We start from the raw sequence: 14,937 nt of genomic DNA on the forward strand, positions 1-14,937 counted from the left end.
TAAGCCACACTGCCCCCAAAGTAAACTTTAAGGAATATTCCTAGATTGATGCACAATAGCCAACTATCATTGCTGTAGTGCTATATTGTTAACTACATCATTCTATAATTGTTAAATAAAAAGTTATAGAAAACTCTTACCCATATTGGTATTCTCCATTATGAACTGATCTGCTACTTCTAGTGAATGTTTTGCTAAACTTTCATTTTGAGTAGCAATGTAATCATAAATACAAGGTATTTGAAACATTCCATTACAAAATGTACTGGAAGAATTGGTTATTGCATAACTAAGCTCATCATAAAATAAAGGGGTGAAATTTGTAAAGGAAAATGTTGATGTGCTTTGCCCATAAGCATATGGAAATAAGCTTTCAGACTGAGTTACTGCCCCTGCAAAGAAAAAGTAAATAGCAATTTCACTATAAAAATAGAAACAAAATTACAAATGTTCTATACAATTTGATTTGTTAAATTAAATAACAAAATACAATGTATAATAATTTAATTTTTTTAAACTGATTTTCAAAAATTTCTCACAGCTCTGTACAAAATGAAGAAGTTGTCTTTCAGACGATTTATCTGTGAGTGTAGTCCCATTAGGAAATATAAAATCATCTGTCTTGATATAATTGAAATTGCCTAAGAGCCCTCGTGTCATATTCTGATATTTCTTATCTAAGCTTACATAAGCTTCAAGAAAACCATATGATAGGGTAATTGTGACTCCAACACCTGGAGATTTAAAAATTGCATTATTTTTAACACATTTGATAGGATATAAATATAAGATATTAAAAACAGTATTAAATATATCTAGAAAAGGTATTTTAAAGTATTTACTAAATTGTCAAAACTTACTTTCAGAAAATGAAACTTTCAAGGATCCATTTTGTTGTCTGATGACCATTCCATTTTCAACAGCAAAGAATTCTGGCTCATTTTTAAATGGTGCAGAGTAATCTCTATTATTTGCATAAATAACCATCACTGAAATAGTTAGTACTTTTATAAATTTTCATAAGAAAGTATTGTGTTCTTTTATACAAACTTAATCTTTTTTAATAGATTTTAAGAATTAGAAAAGAGTGGAAGCATTTTGATGTTAATATTAATTAATCTGGAACTTTTTGTGTTTTTTGTCTTACTGCAAGCAAGGATTTATAGATTTAACCTATTTTTGTGTCAATAATTGCAATACATTTTTTTTTCACAAGATCACATTTCTAAAAGTGAAATTAAGATGAAAACTGACGCATTGTTATAAAATAATTAAAGATCATGTACAATAAAAAACATACTTCTATCCCCAGGACTTATTTGTACTGTTAATATCATATCATCTCCATTTTTAAAAGCAAAAGCACACCAAACTGCAGCTCTTGCTTTTGTTCCATTTTTGCTTAATGCACTGCAAGTCCGACCCTTTTTATATTTAAAAAAAATATTAGGAGGTAATGAACTTTGTAAATGATTTGTATTACAATTATATTTTCAAAATAATCTATGAGGAATAGGTACTTAACTTCATTAGAACTGTAGTTAATTTAATTAATTTACCTGCATCATAAAATTGATGTCAGTTCTGTCCTTTGCAATGCCCTCTATCTCCAATATTTTATATTCTCCAAGGCCATTAAAAATATAAAATCGCTCATCGAAAGTAAAAATATGAGGGTCACCAAACAAAAATCCTTGGAGAAAAATTTTGAAGATTTTAAAGCATATAACAATTAGGGCCTATATAAAATAATGTATTTTTTAATATAAAAATACAAACTTTTACAAGAAGATACTCATATAAGTAAGATTTCAATGTTAGATAAATATCTTATTTAAGTCATAAAGTTATATTTAACAACTTACCCCTCACCCAACTACTTGCAATACATTGTACAGTTGGTCTTAATTCATAGTATTGTTCACATAAATCAGATTGATAGCAGCACCAATTTTTTGGTTCAATATCATTCAGTTGGTGATCTCTAGAATTGTGTATTAAAGAATTGAAAGCATTGTTGCGTTGAAGGCTGCCTGCTTGTGGCTTTCTGGTTTCAAGACTGAAACTCCCATCCATACGATAGCAGCATCGCTAAAAGCAAAAGTTTAAATGTCAGCATCTGAGACTTTAAAAATATATTTTAAATGCAACAATACTACTGCCAGTAATTAATTAAAGTAATCTTATTATTCATATTAAGTACTGTTAGAGATAGTAAGGAGAAAACTTGTAATATTCTTAAGCTGTTTTAAGTGTTTCAATCCTAAGGAATTAAAACTATACTAATTTTGACTGATAAAATCTAAATTTCTGGTAATTAAAAACACGTTTCAAACCAATAGATATCCAGAAGTTTACAAAGACTAGTTTTTCAGTTACTTTCTCAGCTTCAGAAGTAAACAATAACTGATGCGCTTTCACTATGATACTAAACTATTAAACTTGTAATCATATTATTAATTGCTGATCCAGGAGTATGTAAAACATTGTTCTCTTTATTTTAATTTCCTCTTTCAAAACCTTTTCGACCATAATATGCAGTTGGCATATTAGAAAGATATATATATATATATATATATATATATATATATATATATATATATATATATATATATATATATATATATATATATATATATATAAACATAAACACATACTATAAAAATTTCTCACCCTTCCAAATTCACCATAATATGGCAGTAAATCAAAACAGTGACTTTGATTCTGGACATGTGTGGTTTGCACCCAAAGTGGACTATTGTAGGCCACCAATTCATTACATGGACATGCTGGCATTTCTATATTCTTATTATTGATAGCTAGAAAATGTGAAAAAGTAACAGACTAAAAATGCTTTTTAATTTTTAAAAAATTGGTATTAAAAATGTAAGTAAATTTAAAATCTCTTTTGATAATTTAGTTCTCCAATTTTAATTAATAATATATATATATATATATATATATATATATATATATATATATATATATATATATATATATATATATATATATATATATATATATATATAGGCTAAATATTAATATACCAATATAGGATATATATATATATATATATATATATATATATATATATATATATAGGCTAAATAAAAATATATATAAAGAGAGATGTTCATAGAGAAAAATATATACAAATATTTACAAATAAAAACAAATATATAGATGCACATTTTAAAAAAAAATATTCATACATTTGTTGCTGCTTGTCTCTACACATACTAGCACTTTTAAATAATTATCGTGTGTTTATTGCAGAACTCTTTATCTTTCAAGAAAATACAACTTTTAAAAAAAAACATATATCTTTAGCAGGCTTAGTTATCTGCCATTTTAAGGTTGCGCCTTAGAGAATACAACTTTATTATCATATCAAATATCACAATAATGTCTGATTCATGTGTAACATATAACAAAAACTATGATTCAAATACACTACACACGATTTTGCTTACCAAGCAAAACCATAATTTGCTTATGCAACATTATTTATAGCTCATTATATTTAAATTTTTAAAAAATGTAATAATTAATGTCATTTACCAATCAATTCAGCAACAGAGGCTGATCGATACCATGATCTACACAACATTTTATAGTTGTCTTTTTCTCCAACTTTGATAAACCATTGGCCAGGTGCTCCTGACAATTTAGAACCGAGAGAGTATGGTTATATTAATTCATAATAATGCTATCACTATCTGTATGTTTACTGTTTGCATTTAAACTAAAAAGACAGCACATTTTACAAGTTTGTATATTTTTTAGCCTTTAATCTACATGCCCATAATATGTAAAAATATTTTCCAATATCTATTATTTTGCTAATAGTAAAACAAATATAATAACACCATAAACTATAACATTTAATAATCCTTATAAATTAGTTTTTAAATTTAAACTAAGCTAAATGGCTTAGTAGTCTTGAAAATCAAGGCGCAAAGCCTGGACAGAAGCTTAGAAGGGCCAGGTGTTGCCCATGTATCAGTTCCTCTCTCTCTCTCTCTCTCTCTCTCCCTCTCTCTCTCTCTCTCGTTATTCTTGCAAATTTATGACAACAGGGGACAGGCATTACTATACAACATGACACCAGCTTAGTAAGCTTACTTATAGACTGTTGAAAAGAAAAGTACATTTGGTAATCCAAATGGGCTGTATGATTTAGGAGTTTTCTCTCCTACATGGGTTGGTTTCCCCAGCAATCCATTCTTATCTTACCGGTGGTTAAAAATCGAAACTCTAAGGGTTTGCAACCACGCTGACCCATTTTTTAACCTAGGAAGATAATTTTTAACATGCCTGTATTTCCCAGAACTCTGTCAAACATATAATACGACAATCTGGATGTATCGAAGTTTTGTTTTCCCCACCCAACCTCAACATTCCTTGCAGACAATGGCTTGAATTGCATAGCTCCTTGCATATATAGATAAATAGCATAGGTTGTGTAGCCATCGGTTGCAATAACGCACTGGAATGACACACGCTGAAAAAAAATTGGAAATGCTTATAAACATTGCGAAATAATGTTGGTTTAAAATGTTGTGTTAGTTTTGGTTTTAAGCAAGCATATTTAATATTGGCTAATAGTTGCATATACAAATTGATTATTTGTATATGCTGTATGTTAAGTTAAACTTGTGTATATATGTTTGGTGATACTGAGGGTTGGAAATTTAGTTCTATAGGAAGTCGAAAAACGCCAAATACTGAAATAACACAAAATAAATAACTGCAACACGAAGCCAGAAAAATTAAATTAAATTACTAAATCTTAAACAACTATCAATTAAACTAACTATAATCCCCAAATATTGAAATTGTATAATTTTTTATTATGATTTTAAAAAACTAAATAATGTATCATTTTTATATAAAAAATATAACAAACCTATTGTTATCTACGAGGCCTAATTCCCTGTTTCTTCATTTAAATAACGCTTAGCACCAAAAAAAGAAAAACAAATTGTTCTCCTGTCAACATACCTCACACAAGTTTTAATATCTAATTGGACACAGCTGCTGCTGAATTGTATAAAGCCCAGAGCACAATGCAATATTTATGTGGTTTTTGAAGTCGTGATTTGTAGTATATAGCAATTTTAGAACATTCTACCAGAAGTGATAGTGTTAGCTTTAATGGCGATATTATTTTAAAATAAATAAATCCAAATACTAAAAGTTGGAGTAGAATTCAGTGTAGGTTTATTTTATTTAAAAAATCTACATTGGTTGTTCACTTCAAACCATTTTGGTCTATTCACTATGTCGATCTAGTTGCATAAAATGAAAAAAATATGTGTTAGAAAATAAAGTCCATAAAACAGTACCTCGTTTCTCGTATTTCCTGTGACGGGCACTTTAACCCATGTGACTACAATAACAATGGTCGCAGTGTAGGTTGAAATGTTAGCATATCTAACAATGTCGATCTTGGCCCTTTCACATGCTTTAGAGGATGTTTCTAGCCAGCACTTGTAAACCTAAAGAATTTTGTAAAGGCATCTTCAGCATAATGATAAATATATTACTTTATCATATTTGAAAATTATACATGGACAGTAGCTTAACTATAAATAGTTTATTATTTAACGTGTTTATTAATGACTTACGTCAAACCTATTATGATTTTTACTTTCTCGTATATACGAAGTATAGAGGAAGTCTTGTAATTGTGCAAAAAAAAAAATCGAGATTTTTGCAAATCTCGACGTTTTACACCTGACTGATACGGAAAAACATAATTTTGCAATCTTGTCCGTATGTTTGTTTGTATATCTGTGTGTGTCTGTGTGTGTGTCTGTAAACACGATAACTTGAGTACCGTTACAACTAGGTTGATGACATTTCATATATAAGTATTTTATCAAAATCGTAGATCCGTATAAACTTTTGAGCGATTTCCGATTACCGGAAGTGGTACTTTTTCTACTTTGAATTTTTTAAAAGCCTATAACTTGAGTACTATTTCTGATAGATAAATGAAATGTCACATGTAAGTAAAAGATCTAATTTTCTACCTTTTGTCAAATTTTGAGTAATTTCCGTTGACCGAAAGTACTAATTACGCTATTTCCGATTTCTCAAAAACTAATGTAAATTATTTATAAAGTACTAATAATATTATGCACATTTTATTTGGCGTTCACTGGTGTGCAATTATTTTTTCTACGAGATTTTATTCTATTTTAAAAAGTTTAAAATTCATGTCTATATCCCGAGTTCCCATCCCCTGTTTTTTTATATAATGAATATTCGAGAAAGTTTAGGGAAGATCACTCCCGGTTTATTTAAATATGTAATTTACAGAAAGATATTCATACATGTTTCTAAAACTAAATATTCTAATTACTATATGTTGTTCTTTTTAAATCTCGAGTAAAATAACAGTTTTCCTTTTTGACTCAGCAAGACCCATGGTTTTACTTTGCTTTATTCGAACTATTTTAATGAGAAAAAAATTGCACACATTTCTTTTATAGTTTTTTTGTGATTTTGGATTTTAAAAAATAAAAGTAATGTGTGGAGTTCAATTCCGGATTTTGTAATTTAAAAAAAAAACGGTGATAGAGTTTTTATTATCATAACAATAGTTATTATTTTAATCTAAGATAAACTGCATGAATCTATAATCTCAGTTAATAACTAATTACACGTTGAACGTTTAATTCAAAATAATGTATGAAAACTGAAAGAAAACATACATGATAATAAACCTGTCCCTCATCACCATCTGTGAGCTCAAGGTCTGTCCAGTACGGAGCTAACAGAGGTCGAGGATTTCCTTTTTTATCTAACACTGGCAGTCGTTGAGGCGTGAAACTGGAGTACTCATCTCCAAAACTTATCAATCCATTCACAGAAATCTGAAAATTGCATAATGGTGTTAATATTTACCGAGCTATAATATCATTCTTCAAAGCACTAATAGACTATAACGAATATTTAAAAAAAAACTATATTTTAATTGAAAGTTTTTTTTCGAACTTACCCATATGTGTTGAAATAATGTGTTTTCATAAGGTATAAAATCTTCTATGTTAATTTTTGCTGAGGCGAATTCTCTGTTTCTAGGTAATGTTTCATCCATTGACAGAACTCCGTATGGATACGCTCCTGAAATGCATTCATAAAAGTTGTCAAAATAAACTTCTTCTCTGATAATTATAACATATATTCTAAATGTATAAAGATATCAATAGTTGTTTTTTTTTTATCTATCTATTACATTGTACTTTACAATAGTCTTTATGGCCAGCCAATAAACTTTACAGAATGACTCACGATGTTACTTGAAACTTATATATATATATATATATATATATATATATATATATATATATATATATATATATATATATATATGTATATATATATATATATGTATATATATATATATATATATATATATATATATATATATATATATATATATATATATATATATATATATATATATATATATATATATATATATATATATATGTGTGTGTGTATTTGTATGTGTGTGAGTAACTAGTGTAGTTACAAAAACAACGTAGTAGTGTATGTCAACAAGGACAAGGTCATGGCCAAAACTGAGTTAGTTATAGTTATTATACAACTGATATAAACACGTAACTGGGGTGACTAAAATTAAAATTGAATTTGACTTGTAACTTAAAGACAAACGGACAAGCTAATAGTAGAAACCATGCAATATGTGGTACCGAAATAGAATAGTTTAACATTGTTAGACGTTGTTGACAACCAGTGTTTGTACCAGTCATTTTTCTCCGGGGGGGGGGAGGTTGGGGGCACTTGATATTTTCGGGGGGGGGGGGGCGGTCTACATTTTCCGGGGGTGGGGGGAGCGGACACTAGTAAAAGTATATGTTTTGTTTACTATATAAATTTCATCTGGTTCGGGGGGGGGGGGGGGCGAGGCGGTAGACTCGACGCCCCCCCCCCCCCCGAAGAGATGCCTGGAAGAAACTCTGTTTACAACACCGGATGTGCAGCTGGGTGTATATATGAGCTGCGTTACTTTTGGGTAGAGAATGAGATATAAGATTTAAAGGTAGAAATAGAAGATGTGTGCTTCGAGGAAAAGCCCTGTGAGAGAAAGATTGCAAGTAAGAAAATGGATTGAACGCAGAGACAAGTGTTAGTAGATTTAGATACGGAGTGATACGGTGTGTGGACCTTTGACATTGGAGGTCTGTTGAGATTCACCGAATTATCTGAACTGTGATTATCATGAAGGAACAAAGTGTTGTCAGCTTATCAGAGTGAGTTTCTTTATATAAGGTGGATCGGTGCCAAATGAGGTGTCCGCGGCCTAGAGGCGGGAACTCCTAAGCCGCGGGCGAATACCTACAGACAGGTGGTTAGACACCTGTCGCATTTGGGTGCCGTGAGAAGGGTCGCACAAGACCTAACAAAGTAGGTTACACGTCTGCTGCTGCTTGGTCACACACACACACACACATACACACACACACACATACACACACATGAATTTAGCCATACAATGTTTTCAGTAAGTATACAATTAATTAATACAGCATTCCACTTATTAAACTGTTAAAATGGGCGGAAAACTTATTTTTGTCAATTTTGAATTTTTTTTTAGACAAGATCGAAAACACTATACGTTAAAGCAAAATAATAACTCTTTGAATATGGGTCGTCCATAAATGACGTCACACTGGGAGGGGACAAAGGGCCTTTAATTTTGTGACGGTGTGTAATGAGAAGGAAAGAGGGGGGGGGGGGATTTTAGATGATTTGACATCACACTTTTGAATTATAAGAAAAACAATTTTAGAGAACGTATTTTAGATGTTATTTCGCGGTTTAGAAAACTGTTTTAATAAATTGTAATAGAAATTGATTAATAATAATCATTAAAAAAGTTTTAAAAAAAACACGTTTTCTGATTGAACTAAAAAGTAGAAAATAAATGCTAAACATCACAATAATGCAAGCGATCACTCTACTATAAGCGATCAAAAACGTGGGGCGCCGAAGTAAAAGTTATATTACTATTGATTAGATAATACTATTGACTTTTATTAGGGAGCTTGTAGAGAGTCAACAGTATTAGAAACTGTAAGAAAATCACGGCGCCCCACGTTTTTGATCGCTTATAGTAGAGTGATCGCTTGCATTATTGTGATGTATAGCATTTATTTTCTACTTTTTAGTTCAATCAGAAAACGTGGGTTTTTAAAAACTTTTTTAATGATTATTATTTTCTACTTTTTAGTCTTTGTCTGTTTGTTTGCATTAAAATCTTGCTATCGATTTTATCTTTTCACTTTTTTTGGGTAAACGAAGACAGCTCGTAAAAAGACAACTCGTAAAAACACGTTGTGTGAATACGTTACTGACTAGAACACATAGATTTGAACCCGTGTCGAGTGGGATAGCAATCGTGTGCCCAACCACTCGACCATATCGTCTCCCCCATACTGGCCTACCTCCTGTAAGTTTAAACTCGGTTCAAACTAAATTATCTGCCCCTAAGCCTGTGGCGACGTGGGATCGTTCGCTTCACTGCGCGCGAGGTACGCGTCGCTCGTTTTTTTTTCTAATGGCTCGCAGAGGAGAATTATATATATAGATTATATAGCGGTCTAAAATGCTCAATAAAATGTTTCCATTGATCAATTTAGTAATAATAACAATTGAATATTCTATGGTCATCCAAAAGAAAGCTTCCCTGAAAATTTCAGCGCGCTAGCTAACTGGGAAGTGCCAGAAATTTCGATCGCAAGATTTGATTGGAAAAACAAACAAACAAAAAAACAGAGAAAGCAAGTTAAAGAAAACGTGGGAAAATACTCTATGTTGACAGAGTTTAGACCTGATTTTGGAAAACATCGATGTTTTAAGAAAAATCCAGCTGCAATTTAGAAAAGGGGGGGGTGTTGTAGGCTGAGGTGTGACGTCATATTGAGGGATGGTCTGGTTTTTATGACGGTGTGTGACGGAGGAGAGGGGGAGGTAAAAATCGTCCAAAAAAGCGTGACGTCATTTATGGATCACCCCCCATATCAATTTAAAAAAAAAAAATTTATTAATTCCCGGAGCAAATGGACTTTTGTATGTTTTTTTTTTCTGAAAGTAGGCTACAATATTATCGGTTATGGTTTATTTCAGATACTTTTACACTTGAGAAGCACTTGAAACTGTCGATGGAAGGGATGTACTAGCAGTTTCTGGGAGTCACGAGGAAACTAGTGAACGGACAAATATTATATATATATATATATATATATATGTATATATATATATATATATATATATATATATATATATATATATATATATATATATATATATATATATATATATATATATATATATATATAGTTAAAGTTCATCGTTCGGGAAAAGAAGTGATTAAAGTCTTAATAAAAATATGTTCAGGTTTCCTACAGATGCGATATTGTTATTTATCTTCTTTTAAATATTGCATTTTAACATTTGCTAAGCTTCAGCTGTTTGTAAAGTTTAATGTGCTACTTATGAAACGAAGTTTTACAAAATAAACAAAGATTTTGCACGAACAATGACAAAAACTGAGCAACGAACAGTCCAAATAGAAAACGTACATGTGATTTGGTAGGAATCGGTATAATGTTGCGTGAAATATAAAGGTAATTCCATAATTTATTAAACTGTCAACTTGTAAGTAAATCAAATATTTACACAGTTTTTATTTAAATCCAATACAGTTAGGCCAGAAATCTTAAAAACCTGAATATCAATATTTCATATAATTATATTTGTGTCAGATATATTGTATAACTGGCAAATTGAACATAAATCTAAATGTTAGAAAAAAAGTGTTGTTATTATTGTATAAGTAATGATTCATGGTTAATGTAAAATAGCTTATCCAAACTTACGTGGCTCAGATGGCCTGCATAGAAAAAAAATTATTAGAATATAATAATCATCAAAATGGTAGATTTAAATAGGGGTCCATTTACTTAATTACTAGATATCCTTTAGACCGTTTAGTGGGTAGACTCCGAAACAAAATTGGTTCTTAATACTTCTCAGACAGCAATTATTTCTGTACAGCTTTTCAAAGGGGCAACGTATGTATTTCCAGAAAAAGTTCAGTGGAGGTATTTTGATTTTGGTACTATGATTACAGCGGCCATCATGAAAATTAACGTATTCGTAGGATTTCAACTGTTCATGAAGTATTATACTTGTCACAGACTGTATTATTATGTATCTTTATTATATTGTGTTTTGCATGAATGAAGAGTACCTGGCTAGCGGAAGGACTGTCTGAGCGATCGTCATGTGTTTTTCCGTGTTTTGGGTGAGATCGCTCATTGACGTAAGGGGAGAGAAAGTGGTGAATAAAAGAGAGAGCGAAAGGTGAACGGGTGTTGTGTGCTAGGACTTGGGACTGGAACGATGGCAGTGAATGTAAGATGTCTCCATGACTTGGAGTCGTGATTATTATTTGTACCTATATCAGTTGATCTTCAAATATGGATGTACCACGGATTTATCTGTACATAGTGTAAATAAAGTTGTCATTTGAAGTTGCCACTGTTGCTCGTGTTCCTGTATGAAAGCTAACCCACAACAACAAAGAATTCATGTTGTTACAATACTTTTATAGTCCAATAAAGTATTTTTCATAAGATTCTAACATAGTTAAAGAAACTCAACAATAAAATTTAGGTGTAGGCTAATTTATTTTGAATTTTCTAAATTTGGTTGCGGTAAAAACAGTAAATAACGGTGTGTGAAAATAATAAAATTTAATGTTATCACCTGACCCAAAATTTTAAAAAGTTTAAATATCATACTTTATCATACTTTATAAACTGTTTGTATCCTCCGAACGGTTAATTTTTTTCAAGATTTGTTAATGTACTTTAGGTAAACTGTAGAAAAATAATTGTTTTCTGAAAATTATAAACAGATTTTTCCCGGAACATAATTTAAAAAAAAACTCAATATCAAGGACATTTTTTTTTCAATTGCTAATTATGAGTGTCCATAACTAGCATAATAACATGATAGTGATACCTTTTTCTTTGAGGGGAGGGGGAGATTGGTGTTGCCTTATTTCGAGACGTATGAAATTGGGCTAAGTTTGATTGCGATCAGATACGGCAAAACATATGTAAGCAAATATACTATATCCCGTGTACAAGTAGGCCAATTACTACACTAGTCCACTTAACTAGCAAAATGTTATAGTAAATTCATCACATTACCAATCCAAAATAGTTTGAAAAACATTTATATCTATTGTGTTATGTTTTGCTAACGAAAATTACCCACTTGCAGTGCCATACAATCATGTTGCCGTTTACTGGCTCACATATTTCGTACGTCTCACATGTTATGCAGTTAACTGCTTCTGCAAAATAAATATATAGATCTTTGTGGATTAGTTTTGTAGCATTTACCTTATATTTACCTAAAAATTCAATGATAATTTAATAATAATTCTCATGAAACTGTATGTAGAAGAAAAACGTATCTAATTAAGTTATCCATGTAGGTCAATAGTATATATGTTTGCACATTATCAGAGTCATACATGACAATAATATAAGTAAATTAAATATATATATATATATATATATATATATATATATATATATATATATATATATATATATATATATATATATATATATATCTTGGACAATGATTTATATCAAAGTATATATACAAAGAATCAAAACAGAAAAATATATAATCGACTACTCACGCATATTATTCGTTACATTTTCTAACTGGGATAATACGACATTGTAATTTGAATCTATTACTCTCATGTTGATCAAGGCCTTGGCTATTACCAACCGGATTTCAGCATCAAACACATTGTCGTATTCGTGTACAGAATCAAAAAGGTATATTTCAAACTCTACGATGGTGAAGTTTGTACTTGATCTGGTATTTAAGTGTTAAAAAGTATATATATATATATATATATATATATATATTTAATACATGAAGTTACAATGGACACTGTGAGCCAGTATGGGGCGGATTCGTGGATGACATGCATATACCGAAACTTGACTTGATTACCGTTGTGTTATATTTTCAAAGTGTTTATTGGTTGTATTAAAATCGTAATTTATATGTGAAAACTTAATATTGATCACTTTCAGACTAATGTTTATTTATAACATATCATTTTGAAAGACGTAATAGGCCAGGAGAAAAATTAAATTAAACTTAAACCCTTTACAAAAAAATATGCAAATGATGTCAATTTATAGGTCTACTCATTACTTACATTGAAAGATGACTTACAGAAAAATAAAAAAAGCAGAAAAAACAAACCTTTAAAGTTTTTTTTTATGTTGGAAAAAATCTTATTGGTATGGTTTGATAAAATGCAATATGTTAGGTAAAACACAGTATTTTAAATACTACCTTTTATTATTTTTATACTATTGAAATACTGTTAACTAATTAATATTTTTGATCAATAGCAGTTTAGAAGCCGCTTTCTTTGCGTTATTGATTGCTTTTATGTTTTCGATTGTGTTTGCATTTGTGTTTGTGCTTGCGTTTGTGTTACCGTCTAGTTTTCCATCGTGTTTATGTTTTGGGTTTGTTTGGTTCTTGTTAGCGTTATGTTTAGAGCTAAGTTTAGCAAATAGACATTTAATTGGAAAAATAATATATCTCCCATACTCGGACAATGCCGGGCATATGCTGCTTAATAAACACACTAGTCACGGTCCGATGCAGATAGGTTTTTGCAGAGGCCAGTGAGTTGACGATAACATTATAGCTCACGATTAGGTTTCTGCGGAAAAAAATGCAAGTGTATGTGATTTTATAATAAATTAATATAACACCATTAATTCTTACCTTAGCATATCAACTCCAAAATACGTATAGGTCAAATGTGTATACGCCATTCTTTTAATGTATGGGTCCAGGTATGTCTTAAGCTGTAAATAACATTGTTTAGACTACATAATGTATTCAAGTAATTTCATGCGTGTAAATATTATTTAATTTTCTAGATTTCTAGTTTGATGTATCAAATAAACATAATGGACAAAATAAACGCATAGAATTTACAAACCAGGCTAAAATGTGTATATATATATATATATATATATATATATATATATATATATATATATATATATATAATTTCGTCTAGAAAGATAAGCCTATACATTTTTTATTAACTGATTTAACAATACCTCCATGCATTATTTTAAATATACATTGACTTTAAAGAATAGTGTAAATAATGCAAATCGAAATAGTAGTTTGAACCCACCGATAAAGCCAATAGTTGCTTGAGTTTATTGTTCTCGGACGTTCCGTTTATCGACTCATTTCCTCTAACAATAGGAGAAATCCATAGTTCACCGCGCACTGTTTATATTAATGCACTTATGTTAACATCTTAAACGTTTTTAGATTAAAATGAAAATCTTTTAACTAATCTTACTGATTTTCTAAATATGTAGTTCTTTTAATATTATAGATGCATATACAATAATTTTATAGAATAAAAAACGCTTTTAGTAATACTGGATCATTTAATACATGTATTTTGATTTAGTAAACTAGTTTGATATTTTATGGGGAAATGTGGAGTGTTGTCAAATGTATGCCGGTTTTCACCACACGTTAAATATAAATGTAAAGTGAATAACGGCTTTTACAACCTTCGAAATTTTGCTTGTTATAAAAAAAATTTGGTACTTTAAATATATTGTTCACATGAAGCTCATCTGTTGTTTTCAGTAAATTACGAGTCAATCCTATTACACCTAAGTAGACTTTCATAATTGAAATCCATTTACTTTTCATTGTTTAGTACACTGATTGGATACTTTTCTAATTATTATAAAATGGGTAGTGTTTGTATCTTCACAAATTAGTGACAACAGGTACACTGTGCGT

The 14,937-nt window shown here is 30.0% G+C and overlaps 1 protein-coding gene across 1 annotated transcript in view; it reads right to left on the reverse strand.

Annotated features, from left to right (window-relative positions):
• The window catches only part of LOC131953811 (uncharacterized), a gene marked incomplete at its 3' end in the record, with an annotated part of 37,256 nt that overhangs the window by 11,585 nt on the left and 10,734 nt on the right, over nucleotides 1-14,937 (reverse strand). The window contains 17 exon segments of the mRNA XM_059317184.1: nucleotides 141-392; nucleotides 540-734; nucleotides 861-989; nucleotides 1,301-1,424; nucleotides 1,560-1,693; nucleotides 1,866-2,091; nucleotides 2,674-2,819; nucleotides 3,562-3,660; nucleotides 4,318-4,504; nucleotides 5,349-5,501; nucleotides 6,723-6,884; nucleotides 7,010-7,134; nucleotides 10,917-10,930; nucleotides 12,325-12,403; nucleotides 12,761-12,945; nucleotides 13,882-13,964; nucleotides 14,306-14,403. Coding sequence (XP_059173167.1) covers nucleotides 141-392; nucleotides 540-734; nucleotides 861-989; nucleotides 1,301-1,424; nucleotides 1,560-1,693; nucleotides 1,866-2,091; nucleotides 2,674-2,819; nucleotides 3,562-3,660; nucleotides 4,318-4,504; nucleotides 5,349-5,501; nucleotides 6,723-6,884; nucleotides 7,010-7,134; nucleotides 10,917-10,930; nucleotides 12,325-12,403; nucleotides 12,761-12,945; nucleotides 13,882-13,964; nucleotides 14,306-14,403 — 2,391 coding nt within the window.

This window comes from Physella acuta, unplaced genomic scaffold (genome assembly GCF_028476545.2).
Source record: "Physella acuta isolate Inbredline_101_S28 unplaced genomic scaffold, ASM2847654v3 ptg000953l, whole genome shotgun sequence".
Taxonomy (NCBI): domain Eukaryota; kingdom Metazoa; phylum Mollusca; class Gastropoda; family Physidae; genus Physella; species Physella acuta.